Raw genomic sequence first — 27026 nt, forward strand, 5'->3', positions numbered from 1 at the left:
GCTAGGGTCTTCTGTAACCTAGTCGTACCTGGACAGATCTCTTGAGACCTGGCCCCCTATATAAGGGCCAGGAGAGGGGCTGCCGAGGGACACAATCAATCTTAGCAACTTTAGCCACAGCAAGTCCAGAGCTAGGTCCACGTAGAGCTTAGCCTTTCGACGAGATCACAGCCGAAACCTTCGGCACCCCATTGTAACCCGATATTTTCATAATCAAGATCAGACAGGCAGGACGTAAGGATTTTACCTCATCGAGGGCCCCGAACCTGGGTAAATCGTTCTCCCCGCTTTTCTGTTAACCGATGTCTCGTGTCAGCCTACAGGATTCCATCAACCCTAAGCCCCAAACGGAGGGCATTGCCGAGGAGTACCCCCGCCGTCCACTCGCCACCGCTACCCTCTCCCATTCCATGGCGTCGCCGACAGCCCACAAAAAGATGGCCAAGAAAGCGGCCAAGAAGCCGCCGGGCAATGGGACGGAAGGGGCGAAAGAGCCGTTCGCAAAGCCACGGAAGGCGCCGCCTCCGAAGAAGAAGCCGAAAGGATGGACCGATGATCAATGGCAGCAAGATTGTCTGCGCCGGAAGATGGCGACGGTGGAGCGGAAAAGACGGAGGGCGGTGGAGCAGGAGAAGAAGGCTCTAGCGGCGCGCCAGCACCAGCACATAATGGCCGGGTGTATCGCCGCCACCAACGGGAGCCCATGGAGTACGTCCGCGCCGTCGTATGATACGGGTGATCTCGCCGTCAGCACATAATGGCCGGGTGATCTCTCTGTCGACATCCGCCTTCTACAACGACGGCCCCTCCGCTACTCTCGAGTGCATGACGCCTAACTTGTCGCCCCACTACTAGGATGCGCTGCCGCATGGCGGCTTCAACCTCAACAACCTCTACTCCCCGGCGTACGAGCAGCGCGAGCCAGGACCCGGTCCGGACGGCGACCCTTTCACTGGCTGCAGGGGGCGCTCGAATTCGACGGCGCCGGTGCTGAGGAGGAAGACGTGGGTGAGGACGAGGAGCACGAGGAAGAGGAGGGGGTGGAGGACGATGATGAGGACGAAGAGGGCGGCGAGGGCGGCGAGGAAGAGGACGAGGAGGGTGCCGATGACGATGATCTCGTGGAGGTAGACGCGGACGGCGTGAGGACGAAGAAGAAAAAGAAGAAGAAGAAGAAGGCGTCGGGCACACGAGGCCCCAAGTGGACGCCTCTGGAGGATCAATGTCTGTGCGAGTCGTGGGCGACGGTGAGCCATGACTCCATCATCGGCGCCAACCAAAAGTACGGGAAGTATTGAGCGAGGATCAAGGCCGAGTTCGATGAGCGCAAGCTCATCAAGAGCGACTACAACAAAGTGACAATGAAGAGGAGCCAAAAGGCAATGTCGACGCGATGGGCCATCATCCAGGCGTCAGTGAACTCCTTCCATGGATACCATCACGACTTAGTGACCAGAGCCGACAGCGGCGCCGACGTCACCCAACTGGTACGACTCTTTCTTCCATAATCTGTAGCGCCTACATTGTGTTCGATGAAATGATTTCACTTCCTTTGGTTAGTTTGACAAGGCCATGGATTTGTACCGGAAGAACTCGGAAGGTCACAAGTCTTTCGTGTTGATGCATTGCTATAGCAAGCTCAAAGTGAACGAGAAATGGCAATTGACGCGCCTGCCGCTGTCCAAGGGGAAGGACACCATTGATCTGGACGCGCCGCTGGCAACGTCGGCAGGGCGTCCTACTGGCAACAAGGCTGTCAAGGCCGCCTTGGCCGACGCCGCGTCGTGTGTGAAGACGCAGGCGTCGATCACGAAATGCCTCGCCGACGTCTCCTCGACCTTTCTCTCCCACCACAAAAAGGCCGACGAAAGGTGGGCGGAGCTGCTCAAGAGGCAAGAGGCGAAGTTGGAGCTCAAGAAACGCAGGGATGACATGTCCCTGCTGACAGCGTCGACAGAGAGAATGTCTCCCCGGACGCGGGCGGTGCACAACTTCTTCAAAGGCCAGATCCTTGATGACATCGAAGCCAAAATGGCGACGGCCCAAGCAGCAGTTAGCCAGCAAAGAATCATGAGCAAGAGCCGATCGACGCGTTTTCATCGCTACACTGCGTCGGCCTCTCTCGCTGGCGACGCGAGCAGATTTTAACATGCACAAGATCGGCAGATCGCGACGAGGTCATCGTGATCGATGGGCCTGCGTCGACTCAGGATACGTCGCCGTCGTCCAACCCCTTCTTCTAATTACCATGCACCACCGGTCTGTAATATGATCGCGCGCCCAGTACTTTGATCGCCGCTACTCTGATTGCGACGATTCGGCATGAACGATCTCTTTTGAATGCAACAATTCAAATTTCTGATTGGGGGCGGTGTTTGGGGGACGTGGCTGGGGAGCGACGTCCACCAAACGCGGCACGAACAAAACACGTCCCCCCAAACGCTCGATCCGGCGCTCTTTAGGAAACGGTTTGGGGGACGCGAACGGAGATGCTCTTAGCGCGCCTGTTGGAGATGCTCTTAACATGGGTTGCTCTCCTAGGATCGAAGAAAAACGACAGCACAGAGCACTAATGGGAAAAAAACCTAGGCTGTCCAAAATGTCCCAATTTTGCTTCAATTCGACTTGGTAGTTCACAGATAAGATGCAGATATGACATTGCAGTATTCCAGCACTAAATTTCACAACTAAGGAAGCTAATATAGCATCGGCCGTCCAGAAATTAAGCTTGGATAGTAGCACATTAGTCTGACTGACTGAACTGAAACAATAAAAGGCTGAAACTTGGATGAACTAGTAGCACATTAATCTGACAAACTAAACGACTGATGCGAGCTGAACTTCGCTAAACAATGCAACGGGATCACATCCCCTTCGATCGCGTGACAGCCTCGAGATCAGACGAGCTGGTTAATCGGAATCATCCGATGGGCAGGGACCGTCCTGCAGCGATCTGACCTGAATGAATGAGGAACATGAGCACAGCGATGAACAGATCTGGCAGCAGCAAAACCAGTACAGACTGGAGTGTAGTAGTAGGAAGAAACCTCAGAGATGTCGGCGACCCATTGGGAGGTGTCGGCGACATCCTCGGGGTCGAGCCAGCTGGAGATGGCGGCGATGGCGACGTCGACGTGCTTGACGGCGAGGCTGGCGAGGGAGCACGCGCGGTGGAGGTAGCTGAGCGCCTGGTCCGGGTCCACGCTACTGTTCGCCTGAGTCTGAGTGGCGGAGGCGGCTGGCGCCGGTTCGGGTTCGGGGAAGCCGTTCTTGGCGAGGTGCTCGTTGACGCCTTGGACCGTGTCGTCCGAGTAGCCGACGACGCTGCGGAACGGCCGAGCTATGACGGGGGGCGGGCGGACGCCGACGAGGAGCTCGACGCAGCGCGGGACGTGGTGCTCCTCGGCGAGCTTGACGGCGTAGAAGGCGGACTCGATGCGGGCGAAGGCGTCGGCCTGGGTGGCCGGGCGCGGCGGGAGCCACTGCTTGAGCAGCACGCCGTAGAGCTGCTCGTTGGGGATGACGGAGAAGGCGGCGACGCTGAAGGAGTCGCGGGCGCCGTGCTCCGCCGTGATCTGGAGGCCGGCCGTCAGGTAGCGGGAGCCGGCGTGGAGGCCGTCGACGTAGACCTTGCGGAGGCTGGAGGCGAGCTCCTGGAACACGGCCGGGTCGCCGGTGTGCTGCTGCAGCCGGCGCCGGAGTTGCAGGAGGCGGTCGCGCTGCGGCATGAGGTACGTCGCGGCGAACATGACATGCATGAGGATGCACGCTAGTCCCTCCTTGCCCAGCTCCAGCTGGGGTTTGGCCACCTCCTCCGCCATGGCCATCTCCTCCTCCATGGCCACTGCCTGATCTCTCTGGCTCTCTCTCTCTCTCTGAGTCTGAGTTGAGTTGGGGAAGGAGAGAAGAGGAAAACTAGAGTCTTGGGAGGTGAGCGAAGAGAAAACGAACAAGCAGCGAGGGCCAGACGAATCCTGCCACCTTTGCAGGCGATTGGGTTGGGTCTGCAGGATGGGCCCACCCGAACCATTGCACCTCCTTTTGACCGGGATCATGCACAAAACTGGCGTGCTCCCTCCCTTCCATTTAACTACAAGACATATTATCAGCATTCAGCATAGGTTTGAAAATGAAAATAGATTCCAAGTTTTGAAAAGAAAATGTGGTTACGTGAAAGGTAGAATATCTAATTCTAGAAAAAAAAAGGTAGAATATCTGTGACAATGCAGTTGTAGAGCTGATAATAAGTACGTCCATGTACAAATAAAACCCTTGGACATATAGGAAAATACCTTATTAAGAAAAAACTAGTCATGTTGAGATGTGTCGCACGATTGGATGGGAGCGAGTGCGAAGAACATTGACATCTGAGATTGCGAGGAACAACCGTAGCAATGCTCTCAAGGCATACATTGTGATAATGTGATACATGGTTGTTGTAGAAGTCCCATCGATTCTTATGTACTCGTGTGTCACATGTAAAAAAAAATCATGTTAGCATTTTTGTGAGCTTGTTTCATATATATTTTTCAAGTAACCTTATTTGAGGCCCACAAGAATAAAAAAAAAATTGTAACATGTTCATGCCCCACATTCCCTTTTTTAGGTATTATACACCATAAATAATTAAAGACTAGTGGTCAACTAATTAACAGCCAACCAAATGGACACATGGAGTATCTTATGTGATGCATCCTCACATTTGAAAACCCAACATCACAAAACATTAACGAACACTTGGTAAAAAATGATGGTTCTTAACTATGTGACACGAAAAGGTTAAAGTTTCAAGCAATATCGTGTAGAGATCAAATAAATAGAACCAGTAATAAAAGGTACCACATACTACTAGCTTTTACGAAGAAGAGAATACTAAGTTGCATTCTACCAAGAAACTTGTCTCTGGCATACTTACAAACATACAAAAAATTCCTTACAATATTTTAGGCAACTTTCGGTAAGCGGAAATCTAGTCCTTTGCAAGAACCTGGAGATAAAAGCAACAAGTATTGGGTTTCACTTACACATGGTAATTCAAGATCATAGTATCGTGTGGACCAGCGGTGGAGCTTGAAAAAGACTCATGGGTGGGCCAAGCTACAAAACACACAATTTTTTCCAAAGCCCACTACTTCACTAGACATTAGTCATTACTCCGATCTTTTGGGTTCCCATTTGTTGATGAAGGATTTGTAATGTCTTATCCTTTTTATTTTCAAGACAAAATTAATTCTTCTGCGAGTGGCATTTCCCATTTTGTCCAAATCCCTATATCTGGTGAGGCGACTCCATGGTTTTTGTCGAGACAGCGCGGGAGGAACGATCAGGGGAACCACTGACAGGAAGCGGCATAAGCTAGGGCCAATGCGTGTTGGTGGGCTAGGCCATAGATGCATAGGAGTTGATTTTCCTTTTCAAAAATCTTGGGTGGCCCATGACCTAGTTTGGCCCAAAGGAGCTCCGCCAGAGGTGTGGACATGCATTTATGGTAATGGATGAAAGCTCAGGGCAATGGTACGAGATATTTTCTAGACGGCGAAAATAAGTATCACGATAAAATCAAAAGGAATACCAACATCTTTGGGCCATCGGTAAGGTGATTGCACATTCATGATGTACACTGGCGACGCCTAAAAATCTATGTGTGATCATAAGAGGTTGAACAAAAAAAGATGTATTTTAGGAACCGCGTAAGGGTAACCCTCCCATCAATGACCCTTCAGGATAAATAAAGCTCGCTGAAATTACTATTGACGGTTGAGTCCTAATGGTGACCATCACAAAACCCTTTTTTTTACAATTTAGATTTCCACGACGATTTTGGCTCGTCACGAAAAGTTCATTTTCTACTACTTGCTCTAACAACTTAATGGAATCCACATGCCTTGTAAATCGTTCCACGAGTCCAAACCAGTCTGCTATAATCCATGAAAATGACCATAAACAGTTAGGTTGTCAACATCCTATCAATGAAGAATCTGGCATTGAGGAATTGCTAGGTGAGGTGACATTATCTTGAACATGGTGATGAGGTGAAAGGGCCTAGAGTTAGGCAAACAACGGTGCCTTCTGTTAAGTTGCTTTGTTGCTTAACACTGTGGTCAAGGTTAGGGAGTCCATAATGCCGGTCATTTGGCTACAAGTTGTTGCTACTGCACATGAGCGCACTAAACACAAGGTTGGTTTTCGCAATTTTGCCACATTATCTCGAACATGGTGACGAGGCGAAAAGGGCCTAGAGTCAGGCAAACGACGGTGCCTTCTGTTAAGTTGGTTTGTTGCTTAACACCGTAGTCAAGGATAGGGATTCCATAATCTCAGCCCTTTGGCTACAAGTTGTTGCTACTGCACATGAGCTCAGTAACGCAACACTACAGGAAAATCTGACATTGCCGTGTGCCAAATGAACACGGCAAAGAGGCCCCGGAACACGGCAAAGGCTTTGCCGTGTGTTAACACACGGCAAAATTTACACGGCATAGTTCCCTACGGCAAAGAGCACTTTGCCGTGCTCTTTCAACATGCGCACGGCAAAGACCTTTGCCGTGTGTTTTTCTTTGCCGTGATCCGCGTTGTCTGGCGCACGGCAAAGATTCGAAGACACGGCAATGCCAGATTTTCCCGTAGTGCAAGGTTGGTTTTCTCAATTTTGCCACATTGTCTCGAACATGTGATGAGATGAAAAGGGCCAACGGTTCCACCGCTAGCCTGTCACTTGAGGTAGTGCGTCAGCATGACAAATTTTGGTCATCTAATTCACGTTTTTGTTGAGTTTGTGGAGTAAACTGAGTTTGGATAGAATGAGGCACATGTTAGAAATAGGGAAATCATACCGTGCGTGTTGCTCCCATGTGTATAAGTATAACCCGCATGCATGGGCGGGCCCATGTGTATTCATGGGTATTCAGGTGAATACCCAAAAATTTTGGCAAATTTTTCATATTATATGATACAGCCATAAACTAAGGTTTACCATGTATGAAAACCATTTTTATGTTTGATATGAAGTATACTGTAGCGCAGCTGGTTACAGGTGATTACCGTCAGTAATAGGTCTTGGGTTCAATCTCCCATACGTTCAACTTTTTTGCTATTTCTCTTGGTAATTTCTTTTATTTTGAATACCCATTAAATAAATCCTGGGCCCGCCCATGCCCGCATGTAGGTTTGCAGTTCATGAGTTCCTTTTTTTTTTGCAAATAAGTTCATGAGTTCATTACCTAGTGAACTATCGATCATCACGACCGGACAGGAATACTGTTATGCGATACAGATCGGTCATACGATTAACAAACTGGGATGCACGTGCTAGTGCGGATTGCCATCCAAGGATCAAGAAAATGGCAACACAGTACACTGAACAAGATTGAGAGAACATAGCATGTCGAAAATCCCAATTTTGCTGCAATTCGTTTCGATGGTCCACAGATAAGATGCAGATCGATATGGCATTACACTATTACACGACTACTAAGTTCTACCCCTGATGACCTGGAAATGAACTTGGATAGTAACAGCAGATTAGTCTGACCGAACTGAACTGAAAACTGTAAGAGTTTGGAACTTGGATGAACTAGAGAGCACAGAGAGATTAAACGGCTGATGCGAGATGGACTTCGATCAACGATGCAAAGGGATCCTCGATGAGGTGAAGTACTGAGCTGGTTAATCCGATGGATAGGGTCCGTTCTGCAGTGAAGTGAACAGAATGAATCGGATATTCAGATTAATAGAACCATTCATGCCGATGAACAGATCCGGTAGCCGCAGGCAAAAACCAGCACGTACATCGTGTACACGACTGTCCTTACCTCAGAGATGTAGGCGTCTTCGTCGGCCATTTCGGCGGTCTCGGCGACCTCCTTGGGGTCGAGGAAGGTAGAGATGACGGCGACAGCGGCGTCGATGTGCTTGACGGCGAGGCTGGCGAGGGAGCACGCGCGGTGGAGGTAGCTGAGCGCCTGGTCCGGGTCCTTGCTGCTGGCCACCTGAGGGGGCTCCCAAGTGGGGGCGGCGGGATATTCGTCCATGTCCTCCTGGTCCTGGACCTGATTGGAGCGGCGGGGGCGGGTCTTGGGGATGCGCTCGGTGGCGTCGTCAGAGTCGTCGGGGACCATGCCGGCGAGGCGGGTCTTAAAGATGTGGTCGGTGGCAGCGGCGAGCGTGTCGTCTGCGTAGCCGACCATGCAGTCGTCCGTCTTGGTGGTGACGGAGGGCGGGCGGACGCCGACGAGGAACTCGATGCAGCGCGGGACGTGGTAGCCCATGGCCAGGTCGGCGGCGTAGTAGGCGACCTCGATGCGGGTGAAGGCGTCGATCTGGGTGGTCGGGCGGGGCCGGAGCCGCTGCGCGAAGAGCGTGTCGTAGAGCTGAACGTCGGGGATGAAGGCGAAGGCCGGGTTGGTGAAGGAGAGGTCGGCATCGTTCTCGTAGGCGATGTCGAGGCAGGTGCTGAGGTAGCCGCAGCCGGCCCTGAGGCCCATGGAGTAGACCTTGAAGAGGTCGGCGGCGACGTACTGGACACCGGGGCTCCGCTGCTGCTGCTGCAGGCGGCGCCGGAGCTGCAGGAGGCGGTCGCGCTGGGCCCGGACGTTCTTGGCGGCGAGCATGGCCGGCATGAGGATGCACTCTAGCGCCTTCTTGCCAACCTCTCCCTCCATGGCCGCCGCCGCCTGATCTCTCTGAGCTGGGTCGGGGAAGGCGACGGGAGGAGGAAGGGATGGGAACGAGAAGAAAATGAATTGGAGACACGTGGCGTGTGCCAATTGAACAGAGCAGCAAGCGGCAGACGAATCCCGCTGCAGGCTGGGCCCACAAGAACTGTGCTCGCCATCTGCCTCCTTTTGACCGGGGTCATGAATGCACAACAAGGGTGGCGTGCTCCCTCCGCTACGCTACAAGACAATTATCACCGTAAAACTTTGGTAATTTGAAAACGGTTTTGCTAAATTGAGATTTTCTTAAGTCTAAGTTACTTATAAAAAAATGTTTTAAGTTGTACTTTTCTATTAAAAAAGTGCAATTGCACTTTTCTGCCAGAAATGTGCAACTGGATCGAGTTGCACTTTTTTTTGAACTGCAGCTACACTTTTCTGGGGTGACTGAGACATAAGAAAAACGACATAGACACCCACATTTGAAAATGCTACTCGGGTGATTTAGTTTTTCTTTTTACTAAAATAAACTAAACCCCTCCTATACTTATTATGTATTTTGAGGGAGTAGTTGATGTCTGATACGTCTCCGACGTATCGATAATTTCTTATGTTTCATGCCACATTATTGATGATATCTACATGTTTTATGCATACTTTATGTCGTATTTATGCATTTTCCGGCACTAACCTATTAACGAGATGCCGAAGAGCCAGTTGCTGTTTTCTGCTGTTTTTGGTTTCAGAAATCCTACAAAGGAAATATTCTCGGAATTGGACGAAATCAACGCCCAGGGGCCTATTTTTACACGAAGCTTCCAGAAGACCGGAGGGGAGACGAAGTGGGGCCACGAGGCGCCGCCACAACAGGGCGGCGTGGCCCAGGCCTTGGCCGCGCGGCCCTGGTGTGTGGGGCCCTCGTGTGGCCCCCTGACCTGCCCTTCCGCCTACTTAAAGCCTCCGTCGCGAAACCCCCGCATGCGAGAGCCACGATACGGAAAACCTTACTGAGACGCCGCCGCCGCCAATCCCATCTCGGGGGATTCAGGAGATCGCCTCCGGCACCCTGCCGGAGAGGGGAATCATCTCCCGGAGGACTCTTCACCGCCATGGTCGTCTCCGGAGTGATGAGTGAGTAGTTCACCCCTGGACTATGGGTCCATAGCAGTAGCTAGATGGTCGTCTTCTCCTTATGTGCTTCATTGTTGGATCTTGTGAGCTACCTAACATGATCAAGATCATCTATCTGTAATGTTATATGTTGTGTTTGTCAGGATCCGATGGATAGAGAATACTATGTTATGTTGATTATCACTCTATTACCTATGTGTTGTTTATGATCTTGCATGCTCTCCGTTATTAGTAGAGGCTCTGGCCAAGTTTTTACTCTTAACTCCAAGAGGGAGTATTTATGCTCGATAGTGGGTTCATGCCTCCATTAAATGCAGGACGGATGTGAAAGTTCTAAGGTTGTGGATGTCTTTGTTGCCACTAGGGATAAAACATTGATGCTATGTCCGAGGATGTAGTTATTGATTACATTACGCACCATACTTAATGCAATTGTCTGTTGTTTGCAACTTAATACTGGAAGGGGTTCGGATGATAACCTGAAGGTGGACTTTTTAGGCATAGATGCATGCTGGATAGCGGTCTATGTACTTTGTCGTAATGACCCAGTTAAATCTCACTATACTTATCATATCATGTATGTGCATTGTCATGCCCTCTCTATTTGTCAATTGCCCGACTGTAATTCGTTCACCCAACATGCTATTTATCTTATGGGAGAGACACCTCTAGTGAACTGTGGACCCCGGTCCATTCTTTTACATTAAATACAATCTACTGCAATATTTGTTCTACTGTTTTCTGCAAACAATCATCATCCACACTATACATCTAATCCTTTGTTACAGCAAGCCGGTGAGATTGACAACCTCACTGTTTCGTTGGGGCAAAGTACTTTGGTTGTGTTGTGCAGGTTCCACGTTGGCGCCGGAATCCCTGGTGTTTGCGCCGCACTACATCCCGCCGCCATCAACCTTCGACGTGCTTCTTGACTCCTACTGGTTCGATAAACCTTGGTTTCTTACTGAGGGAAACTTGCTGCTGTACGCATCACACCTTCCACTTGGGGTTCCCAACGAGCGTGTGCTTTACGCGTCATCAAACTAAATTTCTGGCGCCGTTGCCGGGGAGATCAAGACACGCTGCAAGGGGAGTCTCCACAATCCAATCTCTTTACTTTGTTTTTGTCTTGCTTTATTTTATTTACTTTCTTGTTTGCTGCACTTATATCAAAACACAAAAAAATTAGTTGCTAGCTTTACTTTATTTACTGTCTTGTTCTCCATATCAAAAACACAAAAAAATTAGTTACTTGCATTTACTTTATCTAGTTTGCTTTATTTACCACTGCTAAAATGAATACTCCTGAAAATACTAAGTTGTGTGACTTCACAACCACAAATAATAATGATTTCTTATGCACACCTATTGCTCCACCTGCTACTACAGCAGAATTCTTTGAAATTAAACCTGCTTTACTGAATCTTGTTATGAGAGAGCAATTTTCTGGTGTTAGTTCGATGATCTTGCCCATCTCAATAATTTTGTTGAACTATGTGAAATGCAAAAGTATAAGGATGTAGATGGTGATATTATAAAATTGAAATTGTTTCCTTTCTCATTAAGAGGAAGAGCTAAAGATTGGTTGCTATCTCTGCCTAGAAATAGTATTGATTCATGGACTAAATGCAAGGATGCTTTTATTGGTAGATATTATCCCCCTGCTAAAATTATATCTTTGAGGAGTAGCATAGTGAATTTTAAACAATTGGGTAATGAGCATGTTGCACAAGCTTGGGAAAGAATGAAATCTTTGGTTAAGAATTGCCCAACCCATGGACTGACTACTTGGATGATCATCCAAACCTTTTATGCAGGACTGAACTTTTCTTCGCGGAACCTATTGGATTCAGCTACTGGAGGTACCTTTATGTCCATCACTCTTGGTGAAGCAACAAAGCTTCTTGATAATATGATGATTAATTACTCTGAATGGCACACGGAAAGAGCTCCACAAGGTAAGAAGGTAAATTCTGTCGAAGAAACCTCTTCCTTGAGTGATAAGATTGATGCTATTATGTCTATGCTTGTGAATGATAGGACTAATGTTGATCCTAATAATGTTCCGTTAGCTTCATTGGTTGCTCAAAAATAACATGTTGATGTAAATTTCATTAAAGACAACAATTAAAATAATTCTAGGCCATATCCTGCTAATGGTAACTCTTATGGTAGATATGTTTCACCTAATGAGGAAAAAATGTTAGAAATAGAAAGATCCACAAAGAGCTTTATGCAATCGCAATATGAGCAAAACAAATTGTTTACTAAAACTATGAATGAACAATCTACCTTGTTGAAGAAAATAGGAAATCAACTTGAAAATTTGAATATGGGGATTTCGGGTTTGCAAACTAAGATTTCAAATGTTGAAAACCGAATCTCATACCTGTCTGTGTCACAATCCTCCTCAATTAATAAAATGGCTGCTAAACCTGAGGATATTGAAAATAAGATTGTTACTACAGCAAATGCCATCCAAGTTAGAATTAATGAGAATATAAGGTTAATGGCTGAATTGCATGCTAGGTGGGAAAGAGAAGAAAATGAAAAACTAGCTAAAGAGAATAATGTAGCTAAAGTTTGGACTATTACCACCACTAGCAATGCTAATGTTCCACATGTTGTTGCATCTCCTACTAATAATGGTGAAAGAATTGGTGTTGGCAATGTTTCTACTTCTAATGCAAAGCCTGCAAAACTGCCGGAAACTGCTAAAACTGTTGAAACTGCCTGTGATAAAACTGCTGAAATTTTTTCCAACATTGGGGATGATGATCCCATTGCTGTAGATCATAATGGTTTAGACTTTGATGATTGCCACATCTCTGAAGTCATAAAGTTTTTACAAAAGCTTGCTAAAAGTCCCAATGCTAGTGCTATAAATTTAGCCTTTACAAAACATATTACGAATGCTCTCATAAAAGCTAGAGAAGAGAAACTAGAACGTGAAGCTTCTATTCCTAGAAAGCTAGAGGATGGTTGGGAGCCCATCATTAAGATGAAGGTAAATGACTTTGATTGTAATGCTTTATGTGATCTTGGTGCAAGTATTTCTGTTATGTCTAAGAAAATTTATGATATGCTTGACTTGCCACCATTGAAAAATTGTTATTTGGATGTTAATCTCACTGATAATGCTAAAAAGAAACCTTTGGGGAGGATTGATAATGTTCGCATTACCGTTAACAATAACCTTGTCCCCGTTGATTTTGTTGTCTTGGATATTGAATGCAATGCATCTTGTCCCATTATATTGGGAAGACCTTTTCTTCGAACTGTTGGAGCTATCATTGATATGAAGGAAGGTAATATTAAATATCAATTTCCTCTCAAGAAAGGTATGGAACACTTCCCTAGAAAGAGAATGAAGTTACCTTATGATTCTATTATTAGAACAACTTATGATGTTGATGCTGCATCTCTTGATAACACTTGATACACACTTTCTGCGCCTAGCTGAAAGGCGTTAAAGAAAAGTGCTTATGGGAGATAACCCATGTTTTTACTACAGTACCTTTATTTTATATTTGAGTCTTGGAAGTTGTTTACTACTGTAGCAACCTCTCCTTATCTTAGTTTTGTGCATTGTTGTGCCAAGTAAAGTCTTTGATAGTAAGGTTCATACTAGATTTAGATTACTGCGCAGAAATAGATTTCTTTGCTGTCACGAATCTGGGCCTAATTCTCTGTAGGTAACTCAGAAAATTATGCCAATTTACGTGAGTGATCCTCAGATATTTACGCAACTTTCATTCAATTTGGGCATTTTCATTTGAGCAAGTCTGTTGCCACTTTAAAATTCGTCTTTACGAACTGTTCTGTTTTAACAGATTCTGCCTTTTATTTCGCATTGCCTCTTTTGCTATGTTGGATGAATTTCTTTGATCCATTAATGTCCAGTAGCTTTGTGCAATGTCCAGAAGTGTTAAGAATGATTATGTCACCTCTGAACATGTAAATTTTTATTGTGCACTAACCCTCTAATGAGTTTGTTTTGATTTTGGTGTGGAGGAAGTTTTCAAGGATCAAGAGAGGGAAATGATGCAATATGATCAAGGAGAGTGAAAGCTCTAAGCTTGGGGATGCCCCAGTGGTTCACCCCTGCATATTTTAAGAAGACTCAAGCGTCTAAGCTTGGGAATGCCCAAGGCATCCCCTTCTTCATCGACAACATTATCAGGTTCCTCCCCTGAAACTATATTTTTATTCCATCATATCTTATGTGCTTTGCTTGGAGCGTCGGTTTGTTTTTGTTTTTGTTTTTGTTTGAATAAAATGGATCCTAGCATTCATTGTGTGGGAGAGAGACACGCTCCGCTGTTGCATATGGACAAATATGTCCTTAGGCTTTACTCATAGTATTCATGGCGAAGGATGAATCTTCTTCGTTAAATCGTTATATGGTTGGAATCGGGAAATGCTACATGTAGTAATTATAAAATGTCTTGAATAATTTGATACTTGGCAATTGTTGTGCTCATGTTTAAGCTCTTGCATCATATACTTTGCACCCATTAATGAAGAAATACATAGCGCTTGCTAAAATTTGGTTTGCATATTTGGTCTCTCTAAAGTCTAGATAATTTCTAGTAAAGAGTTTGAACAACAAGGAAGACGGTGTAGAGTCTTATAATATTTACAATATGTCTTTTATGTGAGTTTTGCTGCACCGGTTCATCCTTGTGTTTGTTTCAAATAACTTTGCTAGCCTAAACCTTGTATCGAGAGGGAATACTTCTCATGCATCCAAAATCCTTGAGCCAACCACTATGCCATTTGTGTCCACCATACCTACCTACTACATGGTATTTCTCCGCCATTCCAAAATAAATTGCTTGAGTGCTACCTTTAAATTTCCATCATTCGCCTTTGCAATATATAGCTCATGGGACAAAATAGCCTTAAAAACTATTGTGGTATTGAATATGTACTTATGCACTTTATCTCTTATTAAGTTGCTTGTTGTGCGATAACCATGTTCCTGGGGACGCCATCAACACTTTGTTGAATATCATGTGAGTTGCTATGCATGTTCGTCTTGTCTGAAGTAAGGGCGGTTTTCACAATCAAATGGTTTGAGTATGCATACTGTTAGAGAAGAACATTGGGCCGCTAACTAAAGCCATGAATCATGGTGGAAGTTTCAGTTTGGACATAAAACCTCAATCTCTTATGAGAATATTAACTGTTGAATGCTTAAGCATTAAAAGAGGAGTCCATTATCTGTTGTCTATGTTGTCCCGGTATGGGTGTCTAAGTTGAAGAATGATCAAAAGCGAGAAATCCAATGCGAACTTTCTCCTTAGACCCTTGTACAGGCGGCATAGAGGTACCCCTTTGTGACACTTGGTTGAAACATATGTCATGCAATGATAATCCGTGTTAACCCAAGCTAATTAGGACAAGGTGCGGGCACTACTAGTATACTATGCATGAGGCTTGCAACTTCTAAGATATAATTTACATGATACATATGCTTTATTACTACCGTTGACAAAATTGTTTCATGTTTTCAAAACCAAAGCTCTAGCACAAATATAGCAATCGATGCTTCCCTCTGCGAAGGGCCTTTCTTTTACTTTTATGTTGAGTCAGTTCACCTATTTCTCTCCACCTCAAGAAGCAAACACTTGTGTGAACTGTGCATTGATTCCTACATACTTGCATATTGCACTTGTTATATTACTTTACATTGACACTATCCATGAGATATACTCCCTCCGTCCCAAAATATAAGGCACCTAAGGATTAGTCAAAAGTCAACGTTTTTTAAGTTTGACCAAGTTTATACACAAAAATATAAACATTTATAATACTAAACCAACATCAATAGATTTTCCGTCAAGTATATTTTCTTAATATGTCCATTCGATATTGTAGATGTAAATATATTTTCCTAAATATTTGGTCAAAGTTTGTAATGTTTGACTTTTGACCAATCCTTAGACGCCTTATATTTTGGGACGGAGGGAGTACATGTTATAAGTTGAAAGCAACCGCTGAAACTTAATCTTCCTTTGTGTTGCTTCAATACCTTTACTTTGATTTATTGCTTTATGAGTTAACTCTTATGCAAGATTTATTGATGCTTGTCTTGAAGTACTATTCATGAAAAGTCTTTGCTTTATGATTCATTTGTTTACTCATGTCATTACCATTATTTTGATCGCTGCATTCATTACATATGCTTACAATAGTATGATCAAGGTTATGACGGCATGTCACTCCAGAAATTATCTTTGTTATCGTTTACCTGCTCGGGACGAGCAGGAACTAAGCTTGGGGATGCTGATACGTCTCCGACGTATCGATAATTTCTTATGTTCCATGCCACATTATTGATGATATCTACATGTTTTATGCATACTTTATGTCGTATTTATGCATTTTCCGGCACTAACCTATTAACGAGATGCCGAAGAGCCAGTTGCTGTTTTCTGCTGTTTTTGGTTTCAGAAATCCTACAAAGGAAATATTCTCGGAATTGGACGAAATCAACGCCGAGGGGCCCATTTTTACACGAAGCTTCCAGAAGACCGGAGGGGAGACGAAGTGGGGCCACGAGGCGCCGCCACAACAGGGCGGCGCGGCCCAGGCCTTGGCCGCGCGGCCTGGTGTGTGGGGCCCTCGTGTGGCCCCCTGACCTGCCCTTCCGCCTACTTAAAGCCTCCGTCGCGAAACCCCCAGTACCGAGAGCCACGATACGGAAAACCTTACTGAGACGCCGCCGCCGCCAATCCCATCTTGGGGGATTCAGGAGATCGCCTCCGGCACCCTGCCGGAGAGGGTAATCATCTCCCGGAGGACTCTTCACCGCCATGGTCGCCTCCGGAGTGATGAGTGAGTAGTTCACCCCTGGACTATGGGTCCATAGCAGTAGCTAGATGGTCGTCTTCTCCTTATGTGCTTCATTGTTGGATCTTGTGAGCTGCCTAACATGATCAAGATCATCTATCTGTAATACTATATGTTGTGTTTGTCTGGATCCGATGGAGAGAGAATACTATGTTATGTTGATTATCAATCTATTACCTATGTGTTGTTTATGATCTTGCATGCTCTCCGTTATTAGTAGAGGCTCTGGCCAAGTTTTTACTCTTAACTCCAAGAGGGAGTATTTATGCTCGATAGTGGGTTCATGCCTCCATTAAATCTGGGACAGTGACAGAAAGTTTTAAGGTTGTGGATGTGCTGTTGCCACTAGGGATAAAACATTGATGCTATGTCCGAGGATGTAGTTATTGATTACATTACGCACCATACTTAATGCAATTGTCTGTTGTTTGCAACTTAATACTGGAAGGGGTTCGGATGATAACCTGAAGGTGGACTTTTTAGGCATAGATGCATGCTGGATAGCGGTCTATGTACTTTGTCGTAATGCCCAATTAAATCTCACTATACTTATCATATCATGTATGTGCATTGTCATGCCCTCTCTATTTGTCAATTGCCCGACTGTAATTCGTTCACCCAACATGTTATTTATCTTATGGGAGAGACACCTCTAGTGAACTGTGGACCCCGGTCCATTCTTTTACATTAAATACAATCTACTGCAATATTTGTTCTACTGTTTTCTGCAAACAATCATCATTCACACTATACATCTAATCCTTTGTTACAGCAAGCCGGTGAGATTGACAACCTCACTGTTTCGTTGGGGCAAAGTACTTTGGTTGTGTTGTGCAGGTTCCACGTTGGCGTCGGAATCCCTGGTGTTGCGCCGCACTACATCCCGCCGCCATCAACCTTCGACGTGCTTCTTGACTCCTACTGGTTCGATAAACCTTGGTTTCTTACTGAGGGAAACTTGCTGTTGTACGCATCACACCTTCCACTTGGGGTTCCCAACGAGCGTGTGCTTTACGCGTCATCAATGTCTTGATCAATATTTGAAAACAAATGGCTAATCTTTTGCCCCAATATAGTTTGCACTTAATTTTAGGACCGTTTATAAGCACATGCGAGTTAAACGACTGCACAGAGCACCAAAAATTAGGACCCCAACTTCAGTTAAATTTTACTTAGATTGACTTTTTTTTGAAAAAAATCGGTGTTATTCTATAAAACAGAGGTAATAGTGTGAGAAACAAAAATCGGATTGCTCCTTCTCCTATAGGAAAGTGGCAACACACTTGTGTCTGGTGTCGTTGCCGATTCCTACACAAGATGCCGCCATGCTCAAAAGTAGCATACACAACCTATGTGTTGTGCTGTAGAGATCACCGACAGGGACGGGGAGAGAGCTTGCAAGAGGTAGAGTTCCTTGGCCCGAAGGTTTGGATGGTGACCTGAGCAGGAGAGCGAGAATCGGTGGGCGTACCTGCAGCTGCGCACACGCGAGCCCTACGAGGCGGCTAAGGATGCCCTGAGCACCCAGAGCTTGTGCAAAAGGAGCTCAACTTCTACACTAGAGGGACACATAGAAGAGATTTGGCAACAGAGGGAGAGGCTGGCCCAGTTAGGAATGGTTCCTTAGAGGCTCCAACTTCCAAGTTGTATCTATAATATTAAATGGTCATGTATGAACTATTGCAATGAAGTCAGATGTGATCCGGATGTGGGACTTGTGCTTAGTTAGTTAGTCGCTTGAGGTTCTGTTGGACACACTACCGAGACTAATGTACGAGTCGGCGAGACAACTAGGTTCCACCTATCGTAGAACATGGAGATGATGAACCGCCTAGCACTGGCTATATCAAAGAGTTAGACAAGTTGGATTGATCCAAAGATCAAGTCGTCACGAGGCATATGGGCTTAGGGAAGGACTTGCGCTGACACAATAGGTGGGGTTCAACAATTTCACTGCCCAAACTGATTGTATCGAGGTGTTGAAGACAATAGTGCAAGGTGGTTTCTCATCGACGACATTAGCAACATTTTATGATGATTGTTCTATTTTGTGGAGTGGTTTTGCTAGAGTTTCGATCAAGTAGTGTAGTATAGAGGCAAATGCGGTAGCACAAGAATTAGCTAGGAATGTTTTTGTTCAAATTCTTCAAGTATCTAGGTTGATGACTCCTAATTTCATTCTGAATGCTCTTGTAAGCGCTCTAAATTTTTTTTGCAAATCAATAAAGATAGAGGAATGACATTTTCTAAAAAAAAATTGTTTGCGGAGGACAACACTTCCACATTTTTGCTAATTCATTACAAGCGGGGCATGTTATAGAAATTCCACTTGGCAGTGCAGCAAAAGCTAAGAAAAAATCTCATAAGATATGTTTGTTTTCTTTAATCAATGTTCTTCTTGGGATTGACATGGACGTTTCCCCTTCTTTTATGGGATTACCAACTGCTGTCATTAGTTGCAGTTTCTTCAACGATTGTGAATTTACAATAAGATCTCCTCTCGATCGTGCAATTGTTGTGCTCAGGTGACATGTTTGTTTCTTGGCAAACAGAGATCTATATTCAACATGATACGCAGTTCATGAGTTTCTTGGTGACGACCGTGGATCACAACAAGAATACTACAGAATAATATTGTACTGCTAAAAATGAGATGGATTTCGATTAGATTGCTATCCTAGAATCAAAACAAGTAGCATCACAAAGCATGATCAAAACATGACACCTCCGATATGACAGTTCAGAACCGGGCTGCTACAATTCGATCCTCCAACACAGATAGATGCAGGTACAGCATTACGTTACCAAACTAAGAGGTAGCCACGGTCTTGGAGAAATTAAACTAGCTAGGAAACATAAGATTAATCTAGCCGAACGGAACTGAAGTTCTGAAGTTGCATCTACTAGAAAAGAGAGGTAAATTAAACGGCTTGGCTTGGACGATCTACAATGCCAGGGATCACTTCATTCACTTGGCATCCTCGACCAGGCCACGTCGGTGATACGGTCCGTCCTGCAGCGAGGCGAGCGAAATGAATTGCTGGTTAGATGAACGGATTGATTCATGCAAATACAGATCAGATCAAGTAGCAGTAGCAGTGTAGCCAGGTACCTCAGAGCATCTCCAGCCACGTCCCCCAAAGCAATTTGGGGCGCGGCGGACAAAAATGTGTTCCAGCCGCGTCTTCCAAAGACCATTTTTGTCCGGCGCGGCCCGATACGGTGTCCGGCGCCCCGAGCCTGTCCCCGTCCCACAGGGAACGCTCCGGGGACGCCGGACACACCGAAAAGCGAGGCGGGCTCCCACATGTCGGCGACTATTTGCATAAACCGTTGGTTCGCGCCTCTTTTCTCGTCGCTCCTTCCTTCCTGCGCCTCTTTTCTCGTCGCTCCTTCCTCCCACCCCACCGCCACCGCTGGATTTCCCGGCCGTTTGGGCGTCTGATCTCTGCTGCGAGTCGGCACCGTTGTCGCGGCTGGGGCTCCCGCCGGTCGTGCCGCCGCCGCCACTTCGCCAGCGCGTCCCAGAACGCGCCGTCAAATCCGCCCCACCTCCGCGCACAGAAGTTGCTCGACGACTTGTCAGGTAGGCGCGATTGACCGCTGTTTGTTGCGTCGTCTGCCTCGGCGCAATTTTAAGCATTGATTTTGCTTTAGCCATGGACAGCGACGATGAGATGCTTGCCCTGCTGCTGGAGGACGAGCAAGCCTTCGACGACGACCTGCGGGAGCATTTGCTGATCATCGCGTCCCTCCAGGACATGGTTGACGCTGAGGCGGAGAAGAGGAAGAGGCCGCGCCACGGAGGATCAAGGCCGGGAAGAAGGAAGTCGAAGCCCCGGCAGAGAATGGAGGGGCATGCCATGCTGCACAACGACTACTTCGCTGATGATGCAACACATGCCGACAATTTTCGGCGCCGGTACAGGATGAGCAAGGGGCTGTTCATGAATATCCTCCACGGCGTTCGAGAGTTCGACCCCTACTTCAAGCTCAAGCTCGACGCTGTAGGCGTTGTTGGGTTCTCGTCCATTCAGAAGTGCACCGCCGCCATGAGGATGCTTGCATACGGAGCACCTGCTGATACACAGGACGACTACCTTCGCATGAGTGAGTCTACTGTCATTGAGTGCATGTAGAAGTTTTGCCGAGCTGTGGTGGGAAAGTTTGGCAAATACTATTTGAGAGGGCCAACTGAGGAAGTGACTGCAAGGATCATGGCACAAAATGCTGCCAGAGGATTCCCTGAAATGCTTGGAAGCATCGATTGCATGCACTGGGCATGGAAGAACTGCTCGTTTGCTTGGCAAGGTATATACAAAGGGCGTCATGGATATTGCAGTGTGGTGCTTGAAGCTGTGGCGGATTATGACCTGTGGATTTGACATTCTTTCTTTGACATGGCGGGATCACACAATGACATTAACGTGTTGCCGCAGTCTCCGGTGTTCAGCAGACTAGTGGAAGGGCATGCTCCACCATGCAACTATGAGATCAATGGCCACGAATATACCAAAGGCTATTATCTAGCCGATGGTATATATCTAAAATGGGCCACTTTTGTTAAAACAATCTCGAATCCATCAGGTCTGAAGAATTCCCACTTTGCTACGCGACAGGAGGCTTGCAGGAAGGATGTCGAGCGGGCATTTGGTGTGCTTCAAGCACAATTTGCCATTGTTCGGTACCCTGCTCTAAGCTGGTCTCACGACCAAATGTGGGAGGTGATGCAGGCTTGTGTGATCATGCACAACATGATCATCGAGGATGACCGCAAGAATCATACTAGGTCACATGTTGGTCCCTATGAGTGTGAATGCCCTCTTGCGGAGGTTGATCATGAGTTGCCTGCAGATTTTGCTGATTTTCTCGCCATGCACGCAGAGATCCGTGACAACAATGTTCATGATCAACTTCAAGCTGATTTCGTTGATCATTTATGGAGGATCAAAGGAAATACCGTGGCACCTTGATGTAGCATCTAGCCCTATTTATTATATTTGTTTACTTGTTTTATTGTTTGTTGTAATTTAATTTGAAAACAATCCTCGCAAACATTTTTATTCATATGCTATATTTAATAAATGGTTCTGTGTTAAAAGTAAGTATTTTAAATGTTTAGGGGTGGCGTTTGGGGGACGCGGCTGGGGAGCGACGTCCCCCAAAGGCGGCACGAACAAAACACGTCCCCAAAACGGTGCAGTTTGGGGGACGCTTTGGGGGACGCGGCTGGAGATGCTCTCAGAGTTGTATCGTGGGCGACTCTGTCGGTGTAGTCGGAGAGGCTGGCCACCTTCTTGGGGTCGAGGAAGCTGGAGATGAAAGCGACGGCAAGGTCGATGTGGTTGACGGCGAGGTTCCAGAGGGTGCACGCGCGGTCGAGGTAGTCGCTCGCCTTGTCCACGTCCACGCCGCGTTTGGCCGACGCCTGAGGCCTTGTTTGGTAGGCCGGGTTTCACAGGGTTTGTGGTGTATTTTTTTCAGACCATGCCTGTGTAACACGCTGAAACACTTCAGCTCTTGTTCGGTAGCCTGGTTTTGGATCAGTTGAGCACCATCAATCTTCTGCGTCATGCCGCAATACTCGTCGGGTACACCGGGATAAGAAACACGTCACCTACCTCGCGTTTTCTATGGTCGCTCCACTTCTCGTTTCCTTCGCTGACAATGGACAATCCAGAAGCGAAATATCCAGTCACATACGAAGCGTGCTGTATTTCTTTGGCTCCGTGGCGCTGGAACAAGGGAAGTACTTAGGTACTGCGGAGTGGGTGGCCACCCAAACGCCGCGACTGTTCGCGACATTTCCGTCAGAGGCGAGGAAAGGAACTTCCCGGAGACAGGGACGACGCTAACATCATCAAATAGGAGGACCCGATTGTGTCGTGGTACCAAAAAATCACACAACGTGGTTTAAAAAATCATAGCGTGGGTTTGGGCGGTGCTACCCTTCTAGCTAGAATACACTTACCTAGTGTTTGGATAGAAATTTTGGTAAGAACAAATGTTTGACTTATTACAAGTAATATACATTTTGAATCTTTATAATTGAATAAAAATGACCTAATTGTTTGAATCTTCTACATTATTTTACTTTTCGCAGGGGCCTCAAATTCCTGGAGACGGCCGTGCTCAATTGCAGATCTGATTACCTAGAGCTTCTATATGGGCTTTTTTTTAGGCAAATCAGTGGGTTTCTATATGGGATGAGGAGTTTCATACTAGAGTATTTGTTTTCCATCTATAATAATTGTGTAGTCATATTAACTACACAATTACTATAGATTCAAGTCATGTGTCTTTTTAAAACTATATGTTGTGCTTGTTTCAGATCAGTACCGCCCAAATTAAGAGTAACAGCTGAGTTTAGTAGATAGAGTAGTTCTATCCTAGGAGAGCACAGGAGCGCTCCCAACAAGTATTTGGTACTATGAAAACATAGGGTCCACCAAAATAGGAGGAAGTTACGCTAGTGGCGATCTTGGAGGCGATCGCGTTTAGGGCTAGGTTTTCCCCTGCGAGGGTGGTGTGATCGGCGGCGGAAGTGATCTTGACGGCAAGATCAGGATCCGTGCGACGTAGTGAGAGACTTCCCCGGCTCTGTGATGGGAGGGAGGTGGTGCTGTCATGGCTTCCAGGCTACAGGGGAACTCGCGAGGTGGCGGCTCGTCCCAGACTCCATCTCGCTCCCCCGTCAAGTCTGGTGGAGATGATCTGGCGGCGGGGCTGTCAGCGAAACTGGGTGACTTGCTGCTAACGGAGAAGGAAGCAGCTGGCCTGGTGATTGATGCGTGCAGTTGACACACGTCCGTTGGGAACCCCAAGAGGAAGGTGTGATGCGTACAGCAGTGAGTTTTCCCTCAGTGTGAAACCAAGGTTATCGAACCAGTAGGAGTCAAGGAACACGTGAAGGTTGTTGGTGACGGAGTGTAGTGCGGCGCAACACCAGGGATTCCGGCGCCAACGTGGAACATGCACAACACAATCAAAGTACTTTGCCCCAACGTAACAGTGAGGTTGTCAATCTCACCGGCTTGCTGTAAACAAAGGATTAAACGTATGGTGCGGAAAATGATGTTTGTTTGCGAAGAACAGTAAAGAACAGAGTTTGCAGTAGATTGTATTTCAGATGTAAAAGAATGGACCGGGGTCCACAGTTCACTAGTGGTGTCTCTCCCATAAGATAAATAGCATGTTGGGTGAACAAATTACAGTTGGGCAATTGACAAATAGAGAGGGCATAACAATGCACATACATATCACGATGACTACTATGAGATTTAATCAGGGCATTACGACAAAGTACATAGACCGCTATCCAGCATGCATCTATGCCTAAAAAGTCCACCTTCGGGTTAGCATCCGCACCCCTTCCAGTATTAAGTTGCAAACAACAGACAACTGCATTAAGTATGGTGCGTAATGTAATCAACAGAAATATCCTTAGACAAAACATTGATGTTTTATCCCTAGTGGCAACAGCACATCCACAACCTTAGAACTTTCTGTCACTGTCTCAGATTCAATGGAGGCATGAACCCACTATCGAGCATAAATACTCCCTCTTGGAGTTACAAGTATCAACTTGGCCAGAGCCTCTACTAGCAACGGAGAGCATGCAAGAACATAAACAACATATATGATAGATTGATAATCAACTTGACATAGTATTCCATATTCATCGGATCCCAACAAACACAACATGTAGCATTACAAATAGATGATCTTGATCATGATAGGCAGCTCACAAGATCTAACATGATAGCACAATGAGGAGAAGACAACCATCTAGCTACTGCTATGGACCCATAGTCCAGGGGTGAACTACTCACACATCAATCCGGAGGCGATCATGGTGATGAAGAGTCCTCCGGGAGATGATTCCCCTCTCCGGCAGGGTGCCGGAGGCGATCTCCTGAATCCCCCGAGATGGGATTGGCGGCGGCGGCGTCTCTGGAAGGTTTTCCATATCGTGGCTCTCGGTACAGGGGCTTTCGCGACGAAGGCTATAAGTAGGCGGAAGGGTAGGGTTGGAGGCGGCGCGGGGGCCCCACACCATAGGCCGGTGCGGGCCCCATGCTGGCCGCGCCGCCCTATGGTTACGGGCCCTCGTGGCCCCACTTCGTATTCCCTCCGGTCTTCTGGAAGCTTCGTGGAAAAATAAGACCCTGGGCGTTGATTTCGTCCAATTCCGAGAATATTTCCTTTGTAGGATTTCTGAAACCAAAAACAGCAGAAAAAACAAAGAATCGGCTCTTCGGCATCTCGTCAATAGGTTAGTGCCGGAAAATGCATAATAATGACATAAAGTGTGTATAAAACATGTGAGTATCATCATAAAAGTAGCATGGAACATAAGAAATTATAGATACGTTTGAGACGTATCATGCATCCCCAAGCTTAGTTCCTACTCGATCTCGAGTAGGTAAACGATAACAAGGATAATTTCTGAAGTGACATGCTATCATAATCTTGATCAATACTATTGTAAAGCATATGAGATGAATGCAGCGATTCGAAGCAATGGTAAAGACAATGATTAAACAACTGAATCATATAGCAAAGACTTTTCATGAATAGTACTTTCTAGACAAGCATCAATAAGACTTGCATAAGAGTTAACTCATAAAGCAATAAATTCTTAGTAGAAAGCTTTGAAGCAACACAAAGGAAGAAATAAGTTTCAGCGGTTGCTTTCAACTTCAACATGTATATCTCATGGATAATTGTCAACATAAAGCAATATAACAAGTGCAATAGGTAAACATGTAAGAATCAATGCACACAGTTAACACAAGTGTTTGCTTCTAAGATAGAAGGAAGTAGGTAAACTGACTCAACATAAAGTAAAAGAATGGCCCTTCGCAGAGGGAAGCATGGATTACTATTTTTGTGCTAGAGCTTTTCATTTTGAAAACATAGAAACAATTTTGTCAACGGTAGTAATAAATCATATGTGTTATGTATAAGACATCCTATAAGTTGCAAGCCTCATGCATAGAATACCAATAGTGCTCGCACCTTGTCCTAATTAGCTTGGATTAACACGGATTATCATTGCATAACATATGTTTCAACCAAGTGTCACAAAGGAGTACCTCTATGCCACCTGTACAGAGGTCTAAGGAGAAAGTTCGCATTGGATTTCTCGCTTTTGATTATTCTCAACTTAGACATCCATACCGGGACAACATAGAAAACAGATAATGGACTCCTATTTTAATGCTTAAGCATTCAATAACAGATAATATTTTCATAAGAGATTGAGGATTTGTGTCCAAACTGAAACTTCCACCATGATTCATGGCTTTAGTTAGCGGCCCAATGTTCTTCTCTAACAATATGCATACTCAAACCATTTGATCATGAAAATCTCCCTTACTTCAGACAAGACGAACATGCATAGCAACTCACATGATATCCAACAAAGGTGTAAAAGTTGATGGCGTCCCCAGAAACATGGTTACCGCTCAACAAGCAACTTATAAGAAATAAGATACATAGCAACATATTCAATACCACAATAGTTTTTAAGGCTATTTTCCCATGAGCTATGTATTGCGAAGACAAAGAATACAATTTTAAAGGTAGCACTCAAGTAATGTACTTTGGAATGGCAGAGAAATACCATGTAGTAGGTAGGTATGGTGGACACAAATTGCATAGTTTTTGGCTCAAGGATTTGGATGCACGAGAAGTAATCCCTCTCAATACAAGGCTTAGGCTAGCAAGGTTGTTTGAAGCAAACTCAAGTATAAACCGGTAAAGCAAAACTTACATAAGAACATATTGCAAGCATTATAAGACTCTACACTGTCTTCCTTGTGTTCAAACACCTTAACCAGATAATATCTAGACTTAGAGAGACCAATCATGCAAACCAAATTTTAACAAGCTCTATGTAGTTCTTCATTAATAGGTGCAAAGTACATGATGCAAGAGCTTAAACATTATCTATATGAGCACAACAATTGCCAAGTATCAAATTATTCAAGACATTATACCAATTACCACATGAAGCATTTTCCGTTTCCAACCATATAACAATGAACGAAGCAGTTTTAACCTTCGCCATGAACATTAAAAGTAGCACTAAGAACACATGTGTTCATATGCAACAGCGGAGCGTGTCTCTCTCCCATACAAAGAATGCTAGGATCCGATTTTATTCAAACAAAAACAAAAACAAAAACAAAAAGCAAACAGACGCTCCAAGTAAAGCACATAAGATGTGACTGAATAAAAATATAGTTTCACTAGAGGTGACCTGATGAGTTGTCGATGAAGAAGGGGATGCCTTGGGGATCCCCAAGCTTAGATGCTTGAGTATTCTTGAAATATGCAGGGATGAACCACAATGGCATCCCCAAGCTTAGACTTTTC

General features: G+C 45.7%; 2 protein-coding genes across 3 annotated transcripts; both read right to left on the reverse strand.

Moving 5' to 3' along the window:
* Positions 1-2602: 2602 nt before the first annotated feature.
* Positions 2603-3934, reverse strand: LOC127340700 (uncharacterized). 2 transcript variants are annotated; one of them, XM_051366453.2, is made up of 2 exons: positions 3048-3934; positions 2603-2953 (listed from the first exon to the last, which is right to left on the reverse strand). In XM_051366453.2, exons 1-2 carry the CDS (start codon positions 3837-3839, stop codon positions 2921-2923), a joined length of 825 nt encoding a protein of 274 aa, XP_051222413.1. In that variant the 5' UTR covers positions 3840-3934; the 3' UTR covers positions 2603-2920. The 2 variants fall into 2 exon arrangements, with proteins under 2 accessions (XP_051222413.1, XP_051222412.1); XM_051366452.2 differs by having other exon boundaries at positions 2603-2958; positions 3048-3930.
* A 3477-nt stretch (positions 3935-7411) lies between these two features.
* Positions 7412-8732, reverse strand: LOC127340698 (uncharacterized). Its single transcript, XM_051366450.2, has 2 exons — positions 7812-8732; positions 7412-7689 (listed from the first exon to the last, which is right to left on the reverse strand). Exons 1-2 carry the CDS (start codon positions 8658-8660, stop codon positions 7666-7668), a joined length of 873 nt encoding a protein of 290 aa, XP_051222410.1. The 5' UTR covers positions 8661-8732; the 3' UTR covers positions 7412-7665.
* Positions 8733-27026: the final 18294 nt, after the last annotated feature.

The sequence above is a fragment of the Lolium perenne genome, chromosome 3 (genome assembly GCF_019359855.2).
Source record: "Lolium perenne isolate Kyuss_39 chromosome 3, Kyuss_2.0, whole genome shotgun sequence".
NCBI classification, from domain to species: domain Eukaryota; kingdom Viridiplantae; phylum Streptophyta; class Magnoliopsida; order Poales; family Poaceae; genus Lolium; species Lolium perenne.

Bases quoted from the DNA above. Each gene is read 5' to 3' on its own strand.
- LOC127340700 (XM_051366452.2), bottom strand. From the start codon at position 3,839: ATGGAGGAGGAGATGGCCATGGCGGAGGAGGTGGCCAAACCCCAGCTG. The intron at 2,959-3,047 runs GTTTCTTCCTAC...TCATTCATTCAG, and splicing joins GGGTCGCCGACATCTCTGAG to GTCAGATCGCTGCAGGACGG.
- LOC127340698 (XM_051366450.2), bottom strand. From the start codon at position 8,660: ATGGAGGGAGAGGTTGGCAAGAAGGCGCTAGAGTGCATCCTCATGCCG. The intron at 7,690-7,811 runs GTAAGGACAGTC...ACTTCACTGCAG, and splicing joins AAGACGCCTACATCTCTGAG to AACGGACCCTATCCATCGGA.